Source organism: Sprattus sprattus (genome assembly GCF_963457725.1).
Source record: "Sprattus sprattus genome assembly, chromosome: 14".
Lineage (NCBI taxonomy): Eukaryota > Metazoa > Chordata > Actinopteri > Clupeiformes > Clupeidae > Sprattus > Sprattus sprattus.
Genome location: NC_137912.1, coordinates 10,007,062 through 10,029,430, shown reverse-complemented (window position 1 = coordinate 10,029,430; position 22,369 = coordinate 10,007,062). Strand labels below are relative to the sequence as shown.

The 22,369-nt window shown below is 41.3% G+C and overlaps 1 protein-coding gene across 1 annotated transcript; it reads right to left on the bottom strand.

Annotated features, from left to right (window-relative positions):
* Nucleotides 1-9,485: 9,485 nt before the first annotated feature.
* On the bottom strand, nt 9,486-16,110 carry LOC308374911 (uncharacterized protein). Its single transcript, XM_080850883.1, has 6 exons — nt 15,841-16,110; nt 15,352-15,587; nt 15,180-15,252; nt 14,865-14,955; nt 13,494-13,603; nt 9,486-12,297 (listed from the first exon to the last, which is right to left on the bottom strand). The coding sequence occupies exons 1-6, from the start codon at nt 15,980-15,982 to the stop codon at nt 11,861-11,863; spliced, it is 1,089 nt and encodes a 362-aa protein (XP_080707009.1). The 5' UTR covers nt 15,983-16,110; the 3' UTR covers nt 9,486-11,860.
* Between the last annotated feature and the right edge of the window lie 6,259 nt (nt 16,111-22,369).

The following is a 22,369-nucleotide window of genomic DNA, read 5'->3' as shown; positions in this document are numbered from 1 at the left end:
CAATCAACACCATGCACCGGTTCCAGAGTGTCTCCATTGTGACAAACACACTATCTATGTATTCGAGAAATGCAAGTGCCTGCACATTAAATGCTTCAAGATACACCATGGACAGTGGAAAAGGAGGTAAGCGTAAATGAAAAAGGGCTGGAAAAGCCAATAAAAGAAAAAATAGAAGTCAATAAAGGGTGAGGAGAAGCAGAACAACAGATTCTAGGAGGAAAAGAAAAGAAAAGTCGACCAGAACGGGGAAAAGATCATAAAAATGACCAAACTGTTTTTGGTCAATTGATTCAAGACGTCCTATATTACAGTAGGTCTGACTAATCGTAATTCACTGATAGTGATGCATTCACTGTTCCTACCTCACTGTGGGCCTCTAATTGAATGCTAATTCTACAGACTACCTCTATTCTAAACGTTACCTTTCCGTTCAATGTGAATGAATCACATAACTACTATACAGTTGTTAGTGTGGCACCTAAATGCCACATTAAAAAAGTTACGGTGAATATTGCACAAGTACAAATGTAGCAATAGAATACAATGTTAATTGTAACGTAATAATGTTACAATATATGTTACAGGACAGGACCGCACCCGGTTACCTCCCATTCGATCTTATTATGGTGACGTGATAATGCTGACAACAACTGCTTCATGTAGCCGTCAGCTGTTGAATGGGAGCGATGAAAGTGAAACCTTGCAGACGTAGTAGTGTTTCTATCAGTAAGGGAAACTAGTGGAAAAGAGGCTATATCTAGATGGGAGGTGATTCCTTCTAATGTAGAAAAACCTGTGAAGAGTTTAGGCAAGTGATTCAAATTCCCACTGAGTGACTGAGGACTAGCTTTCTTCGTGAGGAAGAAGAGGAAAATAGACGAGCCACAGCAGCTTCTCAAGCAAAGTCAGGCCAGTGGATGAACCGGTATGATACTGAGACGAGGAAGATCAGCTGGAGAAAACTTTGGGCTATGGACGCTAACAGCATTCAACTCATCGATGGAGCCACTTGCTCAGAAGTGTGGGTGAACATGGGGTGACTCTGAGCTGTTAACGCAGTAGACCTGATACGGTCAAAGCAGATACACTCATGACCATGACCATGCTCACTGTCTTCACCAAATACCCCCATGCTTACTGTCCTCACTCTAGATCCGTTATATATTCCTGGAGTGTGCGTCTCTGGGCGGGCGAGCAGATACTGTGGCGTATCATGCAGATCAAGAGACTGGAGTGCAGGGATGCCTGGCTGATGTGTGCTCTGAATGCACCCGAACTCCCCCCCCCCCTGCACACACACACACAAAACACATGCACACACTTTCATACATGCACACACAGACACAAACACACACATACCTGTCATTCCATATCCCACCCCCTCGACTGATTACAATGCGTGGCACACAAACAGCTTTATGTGCCGAAGTTCATGGTTGAGCAAATTGCTGAAATCAATCAGTCTCGTGGAAATGGGCAGCCCCTCAATGAAAACAGGAAGGCATGGCGATGAGGCGATGGTGTTGCCATGACAACGGACAGAGCCAGTCGAAGGGGCAGCATCTCTGGGAGGCAACCAGGCAACGCTGGTTAAAACCTCTTAAGTGGGAGCATCAGCCAAATCGGCCTCTCAAAACGTCGACAGACTTAACCCTTAGGGGTCACAGGCCTGTTTGACTTTCTTAGGTAGTCTCACTTGCCTTGATGTTTTTGTATATTACCCCTAACTAAAAACATTGATGCACAATTGGTTCTAATTAAAAGGTTAAAGGGGGGGGGGGAGCTGCGGTGCAAACAGCAGCAGCCCTGTACCATGAATAGGTCGGAATACCCATGGTGACCCAGTTCGAGTCCGACTCACGGTCATTTCCCAATCCCTCTCCCGATCTTTCTCCAGCTTACTTCCTGTCTCTCTCTACTATCTTATCTGATTAAAGGCATCAAAGCCCAAAAATAAATCTTAAAAAAAAAAAAAAAAGGTTGAAGGTTTCTGGGGTTGTTCTTTTTATGATTCCAGGACAAACTCACAGAGCTTTAAAGGCATATTGACAACAAGAACAAAAAACTTATTTTCCAACCAGTGGGACATTGACCTTACAGTAAAGGGTTTTAAAGCACGGCAGCTCACATGTTGGAATATCTCTTTATTTGGAATAACCCCTTGCGATGTACCATCCACAAATGAGTGCTATGTCAACTCAAAGACAGGAGAGCAAGCTGATAGAAATAGTAAATTAATGAAAGAAAGAAAGAAAGAAAGAAAGAAAGAAAGAAAGAAAGGATAAATGGGAGGTTTGCCCTGGGGGCTCCACCAGACAAGGACAGACATATACAGTAATTAGAACGTAATAAGAGGACCAAACTCAGACCCAGAGACACTAAACCAACGGCGATCCTAGCTTACACACAAGTTGGGAGAAAACTCTGAACTCATCCATTAACTTCAGGAAACAGTTCACACAGTGATTGATTGACAGCACACATCTCTCCCCACTGAATGTGCTTGTTAAACGAAGGCCAAACCCTAAAACTAGTAGAATTCACCCAGAGCTATTTTATAGTCTCTGCCTACCAACACAAGTCAAAGATGATGTCTTCATACCAAGACAATGGTGGGACATATTCATCATTGTTCTCTGATATCCCTCAGCACCCACAATATAAAAGTCACTACATGTTCATATTGCAGGTTAGATACTGTATATCACTTGCCGTTTACCCTTAGGTTAGCTGTTAGCTGGAACAATGTTTGAGGTACAGGCATTGAGAGCAATGATAAGTGTGTGCCTGCAGACCTCTCTATTCATTACAGACCTTAGACTAATGGCAGGAAGAGAGCAGTGTGGAAGAGGTCATGCTGGGTATGTTGGAACATGACAAAAGAACAACACACCATGGAGGACATGATGGAAGCAGATCCTAGTGTTAGGTACTGTGTGTGTGTGTGTGTGTGTGTGTGTGTGTGTGTGTGTGTGTGTGTGTGTGTGTGTGTGTGTGTGTGTGTGTGTGTGTGTGTGTGTGTTTGGGTATATGTGTGTATATGTGTATATGTGTATCTGTGTGTGTTTGTGTGTGTTTGTGTGTGTTTGTGTAGGTGTGTGTTTGTGTGTGTTTGTGTAGGTGTAGGTGTAGGTGTGTGTGTGTGTGGGGGGGGGGGGGTGTGTGTGTGTGTGTCATTTCAGCTCATTATTTGGAGCAACAGTGCTCGACCGAGCATGGCGATTACTGTCACCTCTTCCTGATCCAAAGCCTTTTTCTAACCCCTGATCTGAAGGGGGAAAATCTGTCTGTATTTAGAGGGCTTCTCACCCTGTGGCAACACTAAGCAGGGAACTCGCACACTCTCTCTCACACTCTCTCTCACACTCTCTCTCTCTCTCACACACACACTCTGTCACACACACTCTCTCACTCTCTCTCTGCCAAAGAGAAAAGGAGACGCTAAAAGGGGAGCAGCCTCATTTCCATGGGGGGATGACTCTTTATTCCTCCGCTGTAACACCAGACACACACACACACACACACACACACACACACACACACACACACACACACAGAAGGATTATGTGGCCGCGTTCTCACTCTCGGCAGCTGTCCAGGGCAAGGTGAGCCAGCATTCAGTAACTAAAGCTGAGCTTCCCCAAAGAGACAAGTGTGGAGCTGGAGGCATCAAAGCATGTCATGTTCTGGCTACTTACTGACTCTATTCAACACCCCAGACAAACACACACACACACACACACACACACACACACACACACACACGCACGCACACACACACACAGATACACACACCCCCATGTACACATGTACACACACTCCACAAATCTCATGGGCTTAACTTTCCCCATCATCCTGAAAATATTGTCTTAGCATACCTGCCATGTGAAACTTAAGGACTCCGAAAAAACACTTAACAGTGCAATTACAGGAGACAGTATTGGAGTATTGACTTCCTTTCACGTCTATGCACTGTGTGTGTGTATGTGTGAGTGTAAGTGTGTGTGTGTGTGTGTGTGTGTGTGTGTGTGTGTGTGTGTGTGTGTGTGTGTGTGTGTGTGTGTGTGTGTGTGTGTGTGTGTGTGTCTGTGTGTCTGTGTCTGTGTCTGTGTGTGTCAGTATGTGTGTGTGTGTGTGTGTGTGTGTGTGTGTGTGTGTGTGTGTGTGTGTGTGTGTGCACTTGTATAGCAATTGTAGATGACGAAATTGTAGATGACACATGGAGCCCAGTTTAAGGTATTAACTGTTCATTAGATCTACATGCTAGGACACCTTTCACATTTCACAGGGATTGTATAAAATCTCCACAATCACTATCCAAACATCTGCATAAGATTTAACCCCTCCACCAGCATGTTTTTATGTGTAGTAGAAGTACACAAGACCCTTTCAAGTCCACTTTGACTTATTTAGCACTGTGCATTGTGATTGGTGGTTTTTACCAAACAATCCACTTGATAATTCCAAAAGGAAAACATCTGTTAATTATGCTGTAAATGTCGATTATATGCAGTTATAAAAGTATAAACATTTAAATGAGCAGATATACATATTTTTGTCATTAATATATTAGTACGGATATTTGGAAAATATAAAATGCTGGTAAATGATGATGTCATACTATTGCTGATATGTAAAATAGTTTTTCTGAACGGATGTTCAAGTAATGCTTCAAAAACCCATTCCCATGCAAACGTCACACGTCAAGGGAAAATCGTTATAGTGAGCAAGAGTTATTGTGTGTCTTATGCTATTTCATACATTTTAGTCGAATCTAGATGTGATGTCATTCCCCATCTTTGGCTAAAGCCAAGAATGCATTCACGTGGAAATCCACTAAAGTTACTTAAATACTGTATGTTGCAGGTTATTTTAAAATCTCAGTTAAATGTTGTGGATCACAACTATAACGCTGTCATAACACAACAATTGTGTAGGTGAGGCTGATTGTACGTGCGTATCCAGGCAGTCCCCTGGACACCCTAATCTAGGGCTGGGGATGCCCAAGTCCTGCGCTCAGAGCGCACAGGTCCGTCAACCACACTGTTGAGCGGCATAGAGGGGTTTAAAAATGTAGAATCGCGAGAGAGGAAGAATTGAAGGAAAGGGGCGAAGAGGGAGAAGAGACAGAGGAGGGAAATTATACTTTTCATGTGTTATTAAAACCTCGAACTCTCCACAACCTCGTAAGCGCACTTCTTACCCTTGCTGCCCTGGAAGAGTAGGGATCTTCTAATAGATTCCACATCACTGGTTGCCACTTTTTCCAAAAGCTGACATTGCCATGATTGTGAGATACATCTTCGATACCTAGTCTTTGAGCAATCTCTTCCTCATCGTCCCCGTTGCCCAGTTCAAAGACATCGAGCGCTTCTTCTGCGTCCCTGTGCTGCCGATAAGTCATCCAGCAGCAAGGCTCCACGTCCGTCTCATCGATGCCCCAAAATGACAGCTCTTCCTCAAAGAGTGGACCGCAGACATCTGCCGGGCAATGAAGTTTCCCGGTCCTGTAGTAGTTAAGAACATATGCAAAAACTCCCGGGTGGCGATCAAAAAAGTATTCGTTGTTACGGGCGTTGTACTCTATAAAGCCAGGAACTTGTTGCAGGTTGTCCAAAACAGACTCGATGTCAGAATCGGAGGCGAGGAGAGCCAGCCGGGTACCTGGCAAAGTCCTCAGTGTGGTTCGGTATGTTTCGTGCCTGGTTCCCCCAACATTGAGGATTATCCTCTCGTTGTCGTCGAACTTACCCATAGCTCTGGGTAAGACATGACTTGCTGGGGAGGGTATCGAGCGAGTCGATAGCAACAACGAGCTACGGCGCGCTCACACCCTGTCCGTTTATGAGCACCAAATAGCTCTCCGAATCCAAAAGCGCAGTGACTCCGTTAACCAAAAAGATCACTGGTTTTGTTTGGAGAGCTCTCATAGGTGATTCTTTTTTAAAAATGTCTCTCAATCTCCCACACTTTTTACATACTGAACCTCTCTCACTGCCTCTCGCATTTCCTTCTTCCTACTAGCTGTGGCTCTACGCGTAGTCACAACACATGTTGTGAGCGGTTTATAGTAGGCTACTCTGTGCCCTCTTTCCCACTCTCCGTTGGCGCTGAGGAGAACTCGGATGCAACGAGTGGTCCACCCTGAATATGTATCTGTACCATTCAACAGCATGCACTGTGAATATGGACAGAGCAAGAGACGTCTTTCGATTCTCCTCCTAACTATCTGTCTAAAAATGTGCGTGATAATCCGGTGACAGCGTCAAGGGCAACACCCTTCTTCAAGACGTGCTTTGTTTCCACAGTGCAGACAGAGTTGCTTTCATACACGCCCATTTCGGGCTCTGTAAGCGATTTCAGCAAACTGTTGCCTGTGACTGAGAAAGCCCATGCGAGCGTCGTTTGCCCAGTAACACCATCGCCAAGGAATCTAAACATGAATGTGTAACTACTTTCCATGACAGTCTATTTCATTCAAATATATTTAGGTGGGTTGCACCATGATTGTTTCTTGGCAAAGCTTTATTTTGCTTAGACACAATTAACGGTGATCTGCTGTAGCTCTGGAGCTATCACTTTCAGCACCTCTTTGTCTGTTCAGGCAGTGTTCTGTTGAAGAGGGGTATGTCCTCAGTGTGGTTCGGTATGTTTCATATACAGCGGGTAAAATACATAATGAACACGTCACCATTTGTCTCAGTAAATAGATTTCCAAAGGTGCAATTGACATGAAATGTCCACCAGATGTTGATAACAACCCAGGTATTCCACACATACAAAGAAACCAGAACAAAATAGTTCAGAAATTAAGTTGTGTCTAATAATGTGAAATGACACAGGGAAAAAGTATTGAACACACTTACTTATTTTTATTTAATACTCAAAAGCCTTTGTAGGCAATGACAACTTTAAGATGCTTCCTGTATGGAGACAATAGTCATATGCATTGCTCAGGTGTGAGTTTGGTCCATTCTTCTGCACAAACAGTCTTCAAATCTTGAAAGTTCCATGGGCCTCTTCAATGAACTCTGATATTCAGTTCTTTCCATAGATTTTCGACTGTATTCAAGTCAGGTGATTGGCTGGGCTGAAACCAATTGACAGTTTCCTTGGCTGTTCATTGTCTTGGTGAAATGTCCACCCTCGTTTTACCTACATCATCCTGGTCGATGGCAGCAGATTTGTATTAAGAATGCTTCAGTACATTTTCCATTCATCCTTCCTTCAATTGTGTGACGTTTGCCAGTACCGTATGCTGAAAATCAGGCCCACACCATGATGTTCCCACTTCCAAATGTCACTGTTGGGATGATGTGCAGTGCCATTTATCCTCCAAACATGGTGTGCATTATCAAATTATTACCGTAATATATTTTCTGAACTTATTTGTTTTGGTTTCTTTGTATGTATGGGTTACTTGGGTTGTTACAAACATCTGGTGAAAATGTCATGTAGCACCTTTGGAAATATATTTACTAAGAAAAATGGTGACGTGTTCAATACTTATTTTACCCGCTGTATATATATATGTTTTATATGTTTTAGGGTGTCTCACATGTTTAAATCCCTCGGAAAACCTGCGTTTTACGCTATTCCTTTGAAATAGATTTCATTTCGGAAGCAGAAGTGATTTGAACTTGATGGTATTCCCAAAAGTCTTCGAATTGCGCACTACTGGGATCTAATAGTAATTAATCCACAGCTTTTACTAAAGTCAGTAATTGCTTTCTCTTTTAAAATGAAATGGAACGTTTCTATCACGTTGAAACATGTGAGACTTTTGGTGTCTGGGAAACGAATAGTGCGTTTGTACTTAACTTTGTGGACAGTGAGAAACAGGTGGCCATACAAAAATCATCTCATATTAAGGACAAGGTGTGTGTGATTGCCTAGTTTTAATAGGGTCATTCATCACGATACGTAAACTGGGCAATCCACCTGGACACGCGGGATTTCATTTCGCCCCAGTGTTTCGAGGGTTTCTTTCCGCTGAAGGGGTAGTGACAATTTAGTACACGGAGGCGTTGCTGGTGTCTATACAGTACAAGTCCATTTCACACCTTTCTCTCTCTCTCTCTCTCTCTCTCTCTCTCTCTCCTCATCTCACTCGCTCGGCTACTCGCTCCCTCTAAAAATAGAATAGCTAGACGCCGCGCGTGATTGCTGATCCTTATCAAAGACTGCAACGTTGGAACCTAAATCGAGAAGCCTTTTCTATATTTGCACCAGGACAATTAAATCAAACAATTGTGTGCGATTGTGACATGTTGTCTTAAATATATAATGATGTGTAGCCTACTGTAAATTTGAACAAAACAAACAAATTAGACTTTTTTTCTACTATAAACCAGAGGCTGAAAAGGCTTAACTTCTGGTGCTCTGACTGGTAGCTCTCCAAACTAGTTTTTTCGGTTAATAGTGAAAGTTCACTCCTAGATACACGTGCCACCCATCATTTGATTCATTAATTGAAAACCTTTTTTCTGTTATATAAAACTAGCTCAAATGAATAACACAAACAATTGACTGTTTTGGGCACAGCAGGTTGTCATGGCTTTCTGTGCTCCTCTTTCCTCTCTCATTCCCCCATTAAAAGTGAGATATGAAATCCATATTGACACAAGCCTCTTACATTCCCTTATCCTTCACCACAATTAAATCTAGCTATTTCTTTGGCCCTGATTAACCCAGGTAGGTACAGGCACATGACAATGCATAACAAACTACGATGGGCATCTATAGGCTCGATGACAACCTTCTTGTTGACAAGTGACAACCGAGCTAGCACTGTGAAATATTGTGAGCTAATTCTGGCTAAGAGGAGAAAAGGAAGAGAGAGTAGCACAAAATCATGTGGACTGTACATCGTCAAGGCACTTCTTCTGTGAACAACTCCTGTGCAGATCCCTTGTCCGTAAGATCTCAGAAATATATAGCGAAGGCTTAGCGACCTCTGTTGTACGTCGAGGTTATTACACCATCCGGGGAAAACACGAAAGGAATTGTTTTACTTTGGAATATTACAACCGCCATATAAGCAATTGTTGCATAAAAAAAAAAATCATTACACCAGTACATTTTGTCAACTGAAGAAAATATTCCCCAAGTATGGCCAATATATATTTATACATTCTATACATCAAAATATCACAGTGCAAATTTCGAGCTATTCAATACGATTCTTTACTATGAGTGGTGTTGCTCTATGGAAATGTATACTGTTAAATACACATGACATGGTGTTGACATGGCTCCATATATATGAACAACTTCTGATACCAGAAAACTGTTTACTGAAGGCATACAGCTTTCAAGAATTCCTCACTGTCATTGCAATGGGCTCACAAAGAAAGAAGCAACACCTGTTTTCATTGTTTTTATATTAAAGTAAGGCATACAGCAAGTTCTCTTCACTTGTCTTAGCATTCTGTCATTAACAGTACCATGTATAAAACTTTAAATTACAAACAGTGGGAATGAAGACAGAGTACAAATGGCCAAGCAGCAGAGAGTCTAATGCTAGAGTACATCTTCATACCATACAGAGGTGGAAAATAAACAACGTAACAGACAAAGTTAATTGGCAGAACACCTGATGAAAATGAATAATGAATAAAGAAAGAAAGAAAAATATCATTTTCAATTCGTCTAAAACCGGATTGCTAAATCAATGAGAAATGAGTTTTGTCATCGACCTCTGGATGAAGTGAATCAGACATTTGATAAAGTTTTACATGGTGGACTAAAAGTACCATATAAGGATTGTATGCAATGTGGCCAATTGGTAAAATGTCAGGTGTCAAGATGTAGACAAATATCCTTGCACATAATCAGGAGACGGTAATTGGAAGGTTACACAGTATGACGCAAACTGAAGCAATGACACATATCATCTCACACAAGGCATAAGTATAACTTGCCATATAAGCACACTTAAATGAACGATCACAAATATTAACCTCTGGAACACATGACAAGACAGAGGAAGACAAACAGTGGAACTACCACTTCCATGACCACTCACATGAGCTGCTTCATCAGGTCTATGGAGTTACAGACACAGCTGTCCACAAGAACTTTAGTGTTTTCATGCACACTTTGAACAGTGGGACAGACCCCTTGCTATTTCTAACTCAAACTCTGCTTAGAACAACAAGGTGCTGTAACAAATATGAAACAACTCCAGAACTAGAAGGATGCATTAACTTGTGCCTAATTACCACTGTGATCTAAGAAAAAAAGGTTTTTTGGTATTAACAAGTAATGCTTATTTTTATTTACACTATATGTGTCTGAATTGTGATGCTTCTGGAGAGATCCAAAGCAGGCTGAGGTATACTGTACCCCTTCAACATCCAATGAAAGCAAGCATGCCATTCATAGTTTTTTTTTTTTTTTTTTAAGCAATATCAATTGACTTCCAGGCATAGGAGACGTGCAAAGAGGCCATGACCTACTAAAGGCATTAGCCTAGAAAAAAAGTCAAATCAAACCTCAGAGTCAAATGACCAACTGAAATAAGCCTTAAAGGGAAACCTAAGGATTTTTCAACCTGGGCCCCTTTTTACCCTTTAAGATCAGTTTTAAGGACAATTAACGATCAAAATCAGTCCAGTATTGAGTTAGAACACTATAGCTGGAAACCACAAAGTGGCTTTAATATGTAATCCCATGGGGCAAGCATGTGTGTCAAAGTAAACGGCTTATTTTCACCACTGACAGACTCATAATGTTATTTTAAGTGTTTGACAACCTGGAAAAGATCCCTACAGACAGTCAGTTTACCTCAACAGCTGTAAAAATAAAAAATAAAAGAAGAACTGGAAAATAACTGTTTCTAAGGTTTCTTTATTTTAAGTTTAAGTTTCTGTAGAAAAAAAGTGATTTTTTTATAGTTTCTTGACAGTTGTTGAGGTAAACAGACACGGGACTTTTTTCTGTAGGGAACCTTTCCATGTAGTCAGAGACACAGGGGCAGAGTCAATGGTAGAAAAAAGCGGTTTACTTTGATATTTTACTTTGCATGCCCAGAGAGAGGGTACAATGTACAGCCATTTTGCTATAAACTGTACCCGCAATCTAACTTTACATTAGACTGACTTTGATTGCTTTTTGTCCCTAGCAAAAATAGACCCAAAAAGGTGTGAAAATAGGGCCCAGGGAAACAGATTCCCTTTAATGCGAGATGACACTTGTGTTTAAAAACTAGGATAAATGATTGTCATCATGCATTAAAAGGTTCCTGCAAGAGCAAGGTTACTACACTAGAGAGAGTGAATGAATGTTCTTGATTCTAAACAAAAAAACATAAGCCCAATATATCAAACACGGATAAAAACATAGCAGCATTGCTCGGGAAAAAAAAAGAACTCTGAACCAACCGCTATATGCTATGAGGAAAGAGAAGATGAATATTTGATTTAATCACAAGAGATTAAGCTAGGATGGGATGGGATATGATGGTACCTAGCCAGACTCTGGAAGATCAGAACAAAGAGTATTTGGTGTCAAACAGCTTGGCTTGCGAGTTTGCATCAGTGCATGAGTGAAAAGCACATGGCTGGATATATACTTCAACCTTAACCTACACTATGTTGGACAACACATGTGGCTCTAGACTAGAAGGACCTAAATCATGTGATTCTGACTAAATAGGATTGTTTTGTCTCACCATCACCCCATTATAACATCACAAGTCAGATGTCATACAACAAGAGCACGCGCACACCCACACACACACACACACACACACACACACACACCTTTTGTTAAAATAAAACAAGACACGAAAGAATGAAATAAATAGTAAATAAATATTATCTTCATAACTTTGGAGAAGCTTGGAGAATTAAATTCATTCAGGCCTGTTGCGTCTTCGCAACCCTGTTGAAGAACCTTCTGGAACATTCTGAGAGGTAGCCCCAATATTTTCTATAAACATCTCACCGGCGTCCTCCAGGGATGGCATGCTGTGGTCGCTTTCTTCTCCTTCCTCGTCTTCGCTTCTTCCCCTCGTTTCCTCCTCTCCACCTTTCAGCACCTCCGTGTCAGCATCTTTGTCCGTTTCAGTTCCGGTCTCCACCAGCTCAGAGGTGGCACCATCTGGTTCCAGAACAGTCTCCCCTTCCTGTTCCGGCACAGTCACAGGTTCTGGAACTTTCTGTTGTGCTGCCAGGGTCTCAATCAGCTCAGTCTCCCCTTCCTGTTCCGGCACAGTCACAGGTTCTCGAACTTTCTGTTGTGCTGCCAGGGTCTCGATCAGCTCATCCAAGTTCTTCTGGCAGGCGGGCTCTGTGAAGAGACAAAGCAGGAACTTAGACTAAAACTGGAAGGACCAATCAACCAAGTGCCTTATTCATTTAAATGACATATGTATAATATACAAACCATTGGAATCTTTACAAAATAAGTAAATAAATACATAATACATATGCAAAATATGTGTTATCCATCCAGGTTTTAGTGAGACAATCTTTTTTTTCAAACACTGGCAAAATTACAAGTATAATTGTGATATTAAAGTATTACCATGGTGTTGTTAAAATGTGCTGAGGATGCACTGGTACACAAACTGAAATAATTTCATCAAGTTTTGCATTGAAAAACAAATACAATGTGTTATGCACATAAAAATGCTACTAGCAAACAAATAAAAACCAGATTTCTTGAATGTAAACAAAGCATGGAAATAAATAAACCTTATTTTGCATGTCGGTGTTATCGGTCTTACACATTTGAATCGGTGGAACACATTTTTTCTACATGTACACAGCAACCATTTAATTTGTCATCAGGTGATTTGGCTCTGTTTTTCCACTTGTAGGAGGAGCTGTTTTCCCCACTGACACAAAACAAACCTATGTTGCATGCTGCTCCTTGGAGACTGTTGCTAACTGGCTGATGCTTGACTGAGATATCCAAAGTATGGTAATCAACCACTGTTAAACAGTGACTGTTTTAATTAATACATTTTAATTTAAAATGGTAAGACTAACCGTCTGGAATGTTACCATGGTTTACCGTGAAACCGGTAATCACTTCATCCCTAGTATAAATATTAAAGTAAATATACTGTTATCGCTACTGACTGAATACTAAGCAGGACAATTCTTTGCAAGAGCAAATCAGTTGAACACACCTACCCCTCCCTGTATTCCCCCGTCACCAGACTGATTTGCCTACTAAAACACAGCACCCACATTCACTAAATGGAAATGAACAAGATCATAAAACTGTCAACATCACTCACCATGTCGACACGCATTCAACAAATAAGTGAAACACTAGAATCAGACCTGGTGTAATCTACTGAACTCAACCCACGTAGTAAGTGTATCGTTACATGTAGATAGATTGTTCATCAACAATATTCAATTATAATACAATTATTTGCAATGTTGCAAATCTTTGCATGAAAACTTAGCCATTTTCAACAGCCTCGTTCCACACTCCACTCCCCTCCCCCGTGTATGAGTGGAAATAAATACCTTCTATATTGAGAGGAGGGCATTCCATGCCTCTCTTCTTCATCAGCTGGCGGATACACTGGAGTTGGGCCATAATCTCATTCTTCTGATCCATGGCCACTGACTTCACACTGTTATCATGGCAGGGAATACAATAATATTAATTCAATTAACCTTGTGTAAAAGGTTAAAATATAATGAATATTCATATATATATATATATATATATATATATATATATATATATATATATTAGGGTGCATCCAATTCTAATATTCTAATATGTATATATTAGGGTGCATCAAATTCTAATATTCTAATATATATATATTAGGGTGCATCAAATTGCAATGCAAAAACTATGTACACATTCATGTACACATACATACACATAATGACACACACACACACACACACACACACACACACACACACACACACACACACACACACACACACACACACACACACACGTTCTCTAAAAGGCATAAAGTTAAAGATGAAACATCCTTTCCAACATTTTAAGCAAGATTAGTGTTTTATTTTGTCTTGTACAATTTCAGAGTGAAAAAAAAGGAAAGGAATACTATGTAGTAGTTTGGGCAGCCCAAGATATTAGAGCCCTCAGTTAATGTTTACAAGGTGTTTAAGGCTATGGCTTATTCACAGTCAGCATTAGGAAAGGCAAGGGGATGAAAGTTTCTTGATGAATTCATTCAAAGCTTTACAAATTCAAAAACTTTATCAGTACAACCAGCAGCCATGGGCTCCACTAAGCAGCTGCCTAGCACTCTGAAAGTTAAAATAATTGATTCTACAAAGCAGAAGGCTATAAGTAGATAGCAAAAGGTTTTTTTAGGTAGCCATTTCCTCAGTAAGTCATATAATTAAGAAATGGCAGTTACCAAGAATGGTAGAGGTCGAGTTGAGGTCTGGAAAACCAAGAAAACATTCTGAGAGAGCTGCTTGTAGGATTGCTAGAAAGACAAAATAAATCCCACTTTTGCCTACAGATTTAGCAGACTTGGGAGTGGTGGAGCACTGTTCTACTGTGCAGTCACCTGCACAATATGACCTTCATGGAAGAGTCATCAGAACAAAAACCTTCCAAGGAACATCAAACCAAGCCTGATGCATTTTGGAAACAAGTCCTGTGGACTGATTAGGTTTAAATATAACTTTTTGGCTGCAATGCGCAAAGGTATTAGTAAGAACTAAAAGACTCTAAGCTGGCTACTAACTTCTATTCAAATAAATGTATTTATCTATTAAAAATGTGTTTTTCACATCCTGGTGATGCTTTTTCTCTTCACAATCCTACATAGATTGAGAAGAGGTGTGTGTGTGAGAGACTAGGAGAGCACAGAAACTTGCAGCTGAGCCTTGCCTCACCAGTTTGTTAATGGGTCCAGCTGAGTGAGAATGGAGTTGAGCATTCTCTCGGTCTGTGCTAGCCTCTGCTCCAATTCCTTCAACTGGCTGTCTGTGAGGGCACAAAGCAAACATCAGTCATCCCGGGAAAATGAACACGTGCGCTCATGCGTGTGCACACACACACACCTGGCTTAATTTGCCTTCACAAAACCACATATTCATGTGGTTCACACACATGGTGAAATAAGCAAACACAAGGGCTAACCTAAGCAAATATGCCAAACCGAACTGATGGCAGGACAAAAATAATCGTGGCAGTCGACATACACACACCTGTTTCTCCAGATTTTTTTGCCCCTTTTTTGAGCTTGTCCTTCTGTGTTTGTGTCTCATCGGCCGCTTTGATCTGCATAAACACACAAAGACACGTCAGCAAATGCTATACAACTTCATGTTTTGATGGAAGAGACAAAGAATGGCAGTGGGTAACATTAAATTCCCTCACCTTCATGAACTTGTAAACAGCAAACAGCCCAACACCGATGGCATACATAGGCATGAGGGTAAAGACGTAGCCCTTGTTGTTGTTGTTGCTGCTGGATTTATATTTCTCACTCTTCATCTCCTGCTCCACCATCTTCCTCATCTGCTTTATGCTCTCCACACTCTGGCCTTGAGGACCAGGGTTGGAGCTGGGGTCCATGTTGAAGGCTTGTCCCTTTAAAGCCCCCGGGCCTGGACCTGAAACAACACAACATTGAAGCTATACAAAAGAGGGCAACCAATATTATTCACATTACATTCCTTGTATATAATGGTTACTAAATGGGTAGGCTACAAGTTACAAATTGACTTAAAGTGACGGAGAAACACGGCAAGTAAGCTTACGTTATCGTCGCATCATACGGAGGCTTGCAAATACGTCTGAGTTGTGGGAACAGCTGATGTCAACAAACTAAATTCGCAAAAATAAAACAATTGTAAGCTAACTTACTTTTCCTGCTGTATCGTGAATCAAAAGACTTAGTGGTTTCCCTTGACCCTGTCCCACCTCCGAACATTCTCGGGAACACCACAAATGCACACAGAACAGCTGTGAAGGCAACAACAACTTGCTGGGAAGACGACAGGACCATTCTTCTACCGAAGATTTCACAAATAAAGCTCTTAGACAATATGAGCCACTCAAGGACAGCGAATGGACTGAGATAAATAAGATAGACCTCGTTTTCCAGGGGTGGAAAGTGTCAAAATGCCACAAAGCCTTGCGATTATTTCTTCTAATGTCTTCTTCCTTGATTATGGGGATTTCACGAGAGTGCTTTACTGACTTATTGTTTCCCTCTACTGGACTGGAATGTTATAGCCCAGCATGACTGACTATTAGGCAGGGTACAGCCCTGTGGCTCTCCATCTAACCATCAGGCTTCTTAAACTTTGCTCCCTCACGCCAATACCTTTTGGACTGAATCTTTTTGTATACAATAAAATAAAGCAAAGTATAGAACCTTAAAGTTTATTAACTAGAATTTTTACCTAGTCCACCACCCGGGCGCCACTAAGCCTATATTTGCAACACGCTCTTATATGAGCAGCAACATCAGCAACATTCTAACATTGCCTTCCTATCTGCTGAAATAGGACTTGTGTAATGGTTGTTTGTGGTTGCCGACAATAGGCAACGAATTGTTGCCTAAATGTTCCCTTATCCGGTCATAATTTGATTAAATAACATGTCAGTAATTGCAAGACAATAACCTATACATGGGTTTCTCGGCTACGTCATCACTGGTTGCGTGCGCAATCTCGCGGCAGAAAGAAGCAAGATAACCTTGAAGTGGATGAGAAAGCTGTGGAGGAAGGCAACATGACAGGGAGTTGTTGTGTGGTGAACTGCTCTAACAGAGTTGGTAAGATGTTCAGTATACCTAGGAGGAAGCATCACCTTAGCAAGCAGCTAGCATCTTAACGTCAAATAAAATATAGAAAAAGGCTCAACAATGTAGGCTACAAGGTTACGTTTGGGAATATGTTGAGGGTGTGTGCAAGCATTCATGGCAACAGAATAGGGATCGGTAGGCTACATAAGTAATAAACAATACATTTAAACTGGGCTTTTTGTATTCATTTGTATTAGGGTAGATGGCTTTCTGCCGCGGATTTGCGCGCGCAGCCTTCAATGTTTGTATACAAGAAACCCATGTAATATGTAAAATAATATTTGGGACAGCACTTATTTGACACACCAGTGTTTAATTTATTCTTAAAGCCATCTATTGTTGGAACAACTCTAATGCCCAACCCACCTATCACATATTTTCCTAATACGTTTGTAGGGCATGTTGTTGAAAAATAATCTGCATTTAAAAAATCTGTAGCCAATTGTTTCAGGCGTTTAAAAAGTGATGGGTTCTGTCGCATCGACGTTTTTATAATATATATAAATCGCGGAATATGTGCGCGGGGGGGGGGGGGGGGGGGGGGGGGGGGGGCGGGGGGCTTGGTGGCGGCGGTTAGTGATGACCCTGACAATTTCACAATTTCAATTGATATTGGCAGAATATGCGCACAGGGGAAGAGGGCATCGCGCCGGCGGTTACAGAAATGAACGTGTTGCCCTTTCTCTCCAGGGCAGAGCAAAGGCCCTTCAAAATTCCTGTGCATGTCCCTGCATCTCAGTAATAATCTCTGTCAACCAGAAGCTTTAACGATGATAATGAATACCTCTTACTGATCTTGACACCTTTTTAATGTATTTGGCCCGCGGATGTATTCTCCAAAATTGCACAATTTTCAACATTAGAGCAACATCATTTTGATTCGGTCGCTAAATCCCTGTGCATCACAGTTCTCTCTCTCTCTCTCGCTCTCACTCTCTCTCTCGCTCTACCACACCCTTGATGAAATAAGCAAACACAAGGGCAAAAAAAACAACACTGTTATAACATTTGATGGGGGACCGGATTGAAAATGTGACCTCGAATCAAAATGCGAAAATTTTGATAGACGTCAGCGTATTAATTGCAGCGTGATAATACAAAAAAAAACGTTTCCCGGAGCATGAAAGTGTAGTCGGCCATTGGCTGATATTGACGTTATGGATATATTTGTGAGACGACATTCAAGGGTTGGCGATTCACCAGAGGCGAAAAAGACAGCTGATCCACCAAAAAATCAACCTAAAAGAAAATTGAATATTTACATTTACTCATTTAGCAGACGCTTTTATCCAAAGTGAGATTTTATCTTGGCCTACCATTGATAACACAATTGCATTGTAGACCCTTTTCTTTATTTTTGGAACTCAGCCCATTTGAGGCAATGATTGACACCATTTCACCTTTATTTTCTCTATATCTGAACCGATGTTAATTGTTATTGATTAACATTTAGAACTGATCCTTATTTCAATACATTTGTCAATCTTAGGCTTGGCCTAGATCATTGGAGCGATGAGGGACAGGTGGGTCTTGAAAAGCCCCCCTTGTTCAAAGTGGGGAATGACAGAAAACGTTTGAAAACCACTGCCTTAAGGGCTCTGTACACATGAGACACTGTGCACTTCAGTTTACGAGTTAGGGGTCTAATCTGGTCGCTAGCTGTCGGGTCAGGGCAGCAGAAAAAGAGGGAGACAGTGTGTGATGGGTGGCAGTGGACACAGAGAGAGAGAGAGAGGGAGAGAGAGAGAGAGAGAGAGAGAGGGAGACATTATGGGAGAAAAGCAAAGAAGAGTGAGAGACAAATGTATTGGTGACAAAGTAAACAATCGAGGAGAACTGAGTGAATGACCGTAAGAGGAACCTTTCATTCTATTTTGAACCAGATTTAGAGTGTGGAGCCACTTACTGCCAGAACTCCACCACCGGCAGCGTCCCGTTGGCTCTGGCGCTGCTGTTTGAGGACTTAGTGTAGGGCATGCAGGAGTCTAAGCAGAGAAACAGTGCAAGCCCTGAGGATATGGAATCAGATCAATGCCATAAATATTTTGTAATCTGTAATATAGATTTTGTATCTGTAATATAGATTTTGTATCTGTGAAACCATCTTCACTTTCAAAACCTATCTACAGATACGGATTTCAAATACGAAATGTATCTACACTTTCAAAAACTATCTTCACTTTCAAAATCTGTTTACAGATACGGATTTCTCAGAGCGAGAGAGAGAGCGAGAGAGAACGGTGATGCACACGGATAGATCAGATGTAGCGACCGAATCAAAATGATGTTGCTCTAATGTTGAACTCTGTGCAACTAGTTTGGAGAATAGCCTACATCCTCGGGTCAATTAAATTAATAAGGTGTGAAAATCATAAAGAGGTATTCATCATAAGCGTTAAAGCTTCTGGTTGACAGAGATAATTACTGAGGTGCAGGGACGTGCCAAGGAATTTTGAAGGGCCTTTGCCCTGCCCTGGAGAGAAAGGGCAACACGTTCATTTTTATAACCTCCGCCATGTATACTGTATATACAGTACTGTGCAAAAGTTTTAGGCAGGTGTGAAAAAATGCTATGAACTAAGAATGCTTTGAAAAATGTAAACAATAAATGTTTATTTTGTATCCATTTACATGGTAAGACTGAGCACAGCAACAAGACACAACGTAGTTATACTGCATCAGCAGGGTCTCTCCCAGACAAAGATTTCAAAGCAGACAGGGGTTTCAAAATGTGCAGTTCAAGCTCTTTTGAAGAAGACGTTGAGGATCGTAGACGCAGTGGTCAGCCAAGGAAACTTAATGCAGCTGATGAAAAACACATCAAGCTTATTAACCTTCGAAATCGGAAGATTTCAAGCAGTGGCATCAGCTCAGAACTGGCAGAAACCAGTGGTACCCAGGTACAGACATTTACTGTCCGGGGAAGTCTGGCCAGAAGTGGTCTTCATGGAAGAGTTGCAGCCAAAAAGCTCTACCCCGACAAGGAAACAAGGCCAAGTGACTGAACTAAGCACGAAAACATAGAAACTGGGGTGCAGAAACATGGCAGAAGGTGCTCTGGACTGATGAGTCAAAATTAGAAATATTTGGCTGTAGAAGAAGGCAGTTTGTTCGCCGAAGGGCTGGAGAGAGGTACAATAATGAGAGTCTGCAGGCAACAGTGAAGCATGGTAGAGGTTCCTTTCCAGTTTGGGGCTGCATTTCTGCAAGTGGAGTTGGAGATTTGGTCAGGATGAATGGTGTCCTCAATGCTGAGAAATACAGGCAGATACTAATCCATCATGCAATACCATCAGGGAGGCGTATGATTGGCACCAAATGTATTCTGCAGCAGGAACATAACCCCAAACATACAGCCAATGTCATTAACAACTATCTTCAGCTTAAAGAAGAACAGAAAGTCCTGCAAGTGATGGTATGACCCCCACAGAGCCCTGATCTCTACATCATCGAGTCTGTCTGGGTTTACATGAAGAGACAGAATAATTTTAGGAAGCCTACATCCACAGAGGATCTGTGGTTAGTTCTCCAAGATGTTTGGAACAATTTACCAGCCGAGTTCCTTCAAAAACTGTGCACAAGTGTATCTGGAAGAATTGATGCTATTTTGAAGGCAAAGGGTGGTCACACCAAATATTGATTTAAATAAGGAATTTTCTTCTGTTCCTTCACTGCATTTTGTTAATTTATGAAGGATTGATGAAAATAAACTGTTAACACTTCCATTTTTGGAAGCATTCTTAGTTTACAGCATTTTTTCACACCTGCCTAAAACTTTCGCACAGTACTGTATATATTCCTTCGAAGGGGCAACTTGAGTCGAGGAGGGCAAACGGGCAGTTGCCCGGGCAACCTTAGCCCCCTCCTGTGCACGTCCTTGCGACAGAACCCATTACTTTTGAGGCGTCTGAAACAGTAGGCTACAGATTTTTTTAAATGCAGATTATGTTTCAAAAACATGCCCTACAAACTTATTAGGAAGATATGTGATAGGTGGGTTGAGCATTAGAGTTGTTCCAACAAGTTACTTGCCGACCCCTGCCCTAAGTTTGCTGGCATAATATTCACAGGTATTATTGTTTTCTTTCCTCCTAGGAGTGGGCTATGCCAGTCATATGATCATCTGCTTCAGTGCCACCTCTTACATTGTGATCCTTGCGTGGGCATTCTTCTACCTCTTCTGCTCCTTTCAGTGCAGAACTTCCCTGGGTCAACTGTGACAACATCTGGAAGACTGGCCAGATCAACTTGCCCTGTACATTGGAAACCAAAGTTCTATACCTTAAATGCCTGAAATTGTATTGATATTCATTGGAAATTGAGAGTATTAAACTTAACAATGTATTAAATTATGCAATTTCCCTGAAACCACATCACCCATTTACCTGTAGTTTTCAAACTTTTTCCATGAATCTGTTGTAAATGTCATTCTTTTCAGATTATACATAAATCTCATATTCCCATTAGAAGTGGCTAAAATGTTCAGGGTCTCTGCTTCAACGTGTAGAAGTAGGGTGTCCTCATATGGAATCAGATCAATGCCATAAATATTTTGTAATCCGTAATATAGATTTTGTATCTGTAATACAGATTTTGTATCTGTGAAACCATCTACACTTTCTACAGAAATCTACAGATACGGATTTCAAATACGAAATGTATCTACACTTTCAAAAACTATCTTCACTTTCAAAATCTATTAACAGATACGGATTTCAAATACGAAATGTATCTACACTTTCAAAAACTATCTACACTTTCAAAAACTATCTTCACTTTCAAAATCTATCTGCAGATACGGATTTCAGTTACGAATTACGGATACGGATACGCATTACGGATTTCAAATACGCATTACGGATTTCAGTTACGAATTACAAATGTACTTTTGGCACTGTTTTTACGTCCTTTCTAAAGAGCAAATCAGCGCTTTTGGCAGATTTTCTAAAGCGCCAATCAACACATTGTATCCTGTACTGACTAGCCAATCAGCGCTAGCTTGCTGGCAACTGCTCATTATTTAATAGTTCTAACCTAGATCTGCCACCGCTCTGCCTAGGGAGAGATCTGGGGTTTCCCCCGCATGGTTTGAATACAATTGGGTGTACGAACGCCATGGGGGAAGTTAAACAAGCATGCCTTATGTCTGGCCCAAAGGGGCAGTGGTTATGACACTCATGTGGGAATGCGGTGCTTGGTGGAATACTTTTACTGTGCTTGACATGAGCTCTGCATGCAAGCAACGTGTAGTTTTCCTCTGCACAAAACTCGTAACTCTCTGCAGGCTCTGGAGATCGTCAGCCTACAGAGTTATTTTTAATACATCACTAAACTGTCACCGTTTAGGTCTTTGTTTACTGCATTCTACCACGTAGAAGCTGACGAACACGTAACACTCGTAACTCTCCTCCGGGTCTGGGGATTCGGAGATCGCCAGCCTGTAGAGTACATTCTAATACCACACTAAACTTTTAGGGCTCTGTCCACTGCCTTCTACCACGTAAGAGCTGATGAACACCTGTACTATTTAGTTAATCTTAGGCTCTGGCGATTCAGAGATCGCTTGGCTGCAGAACGCATTGT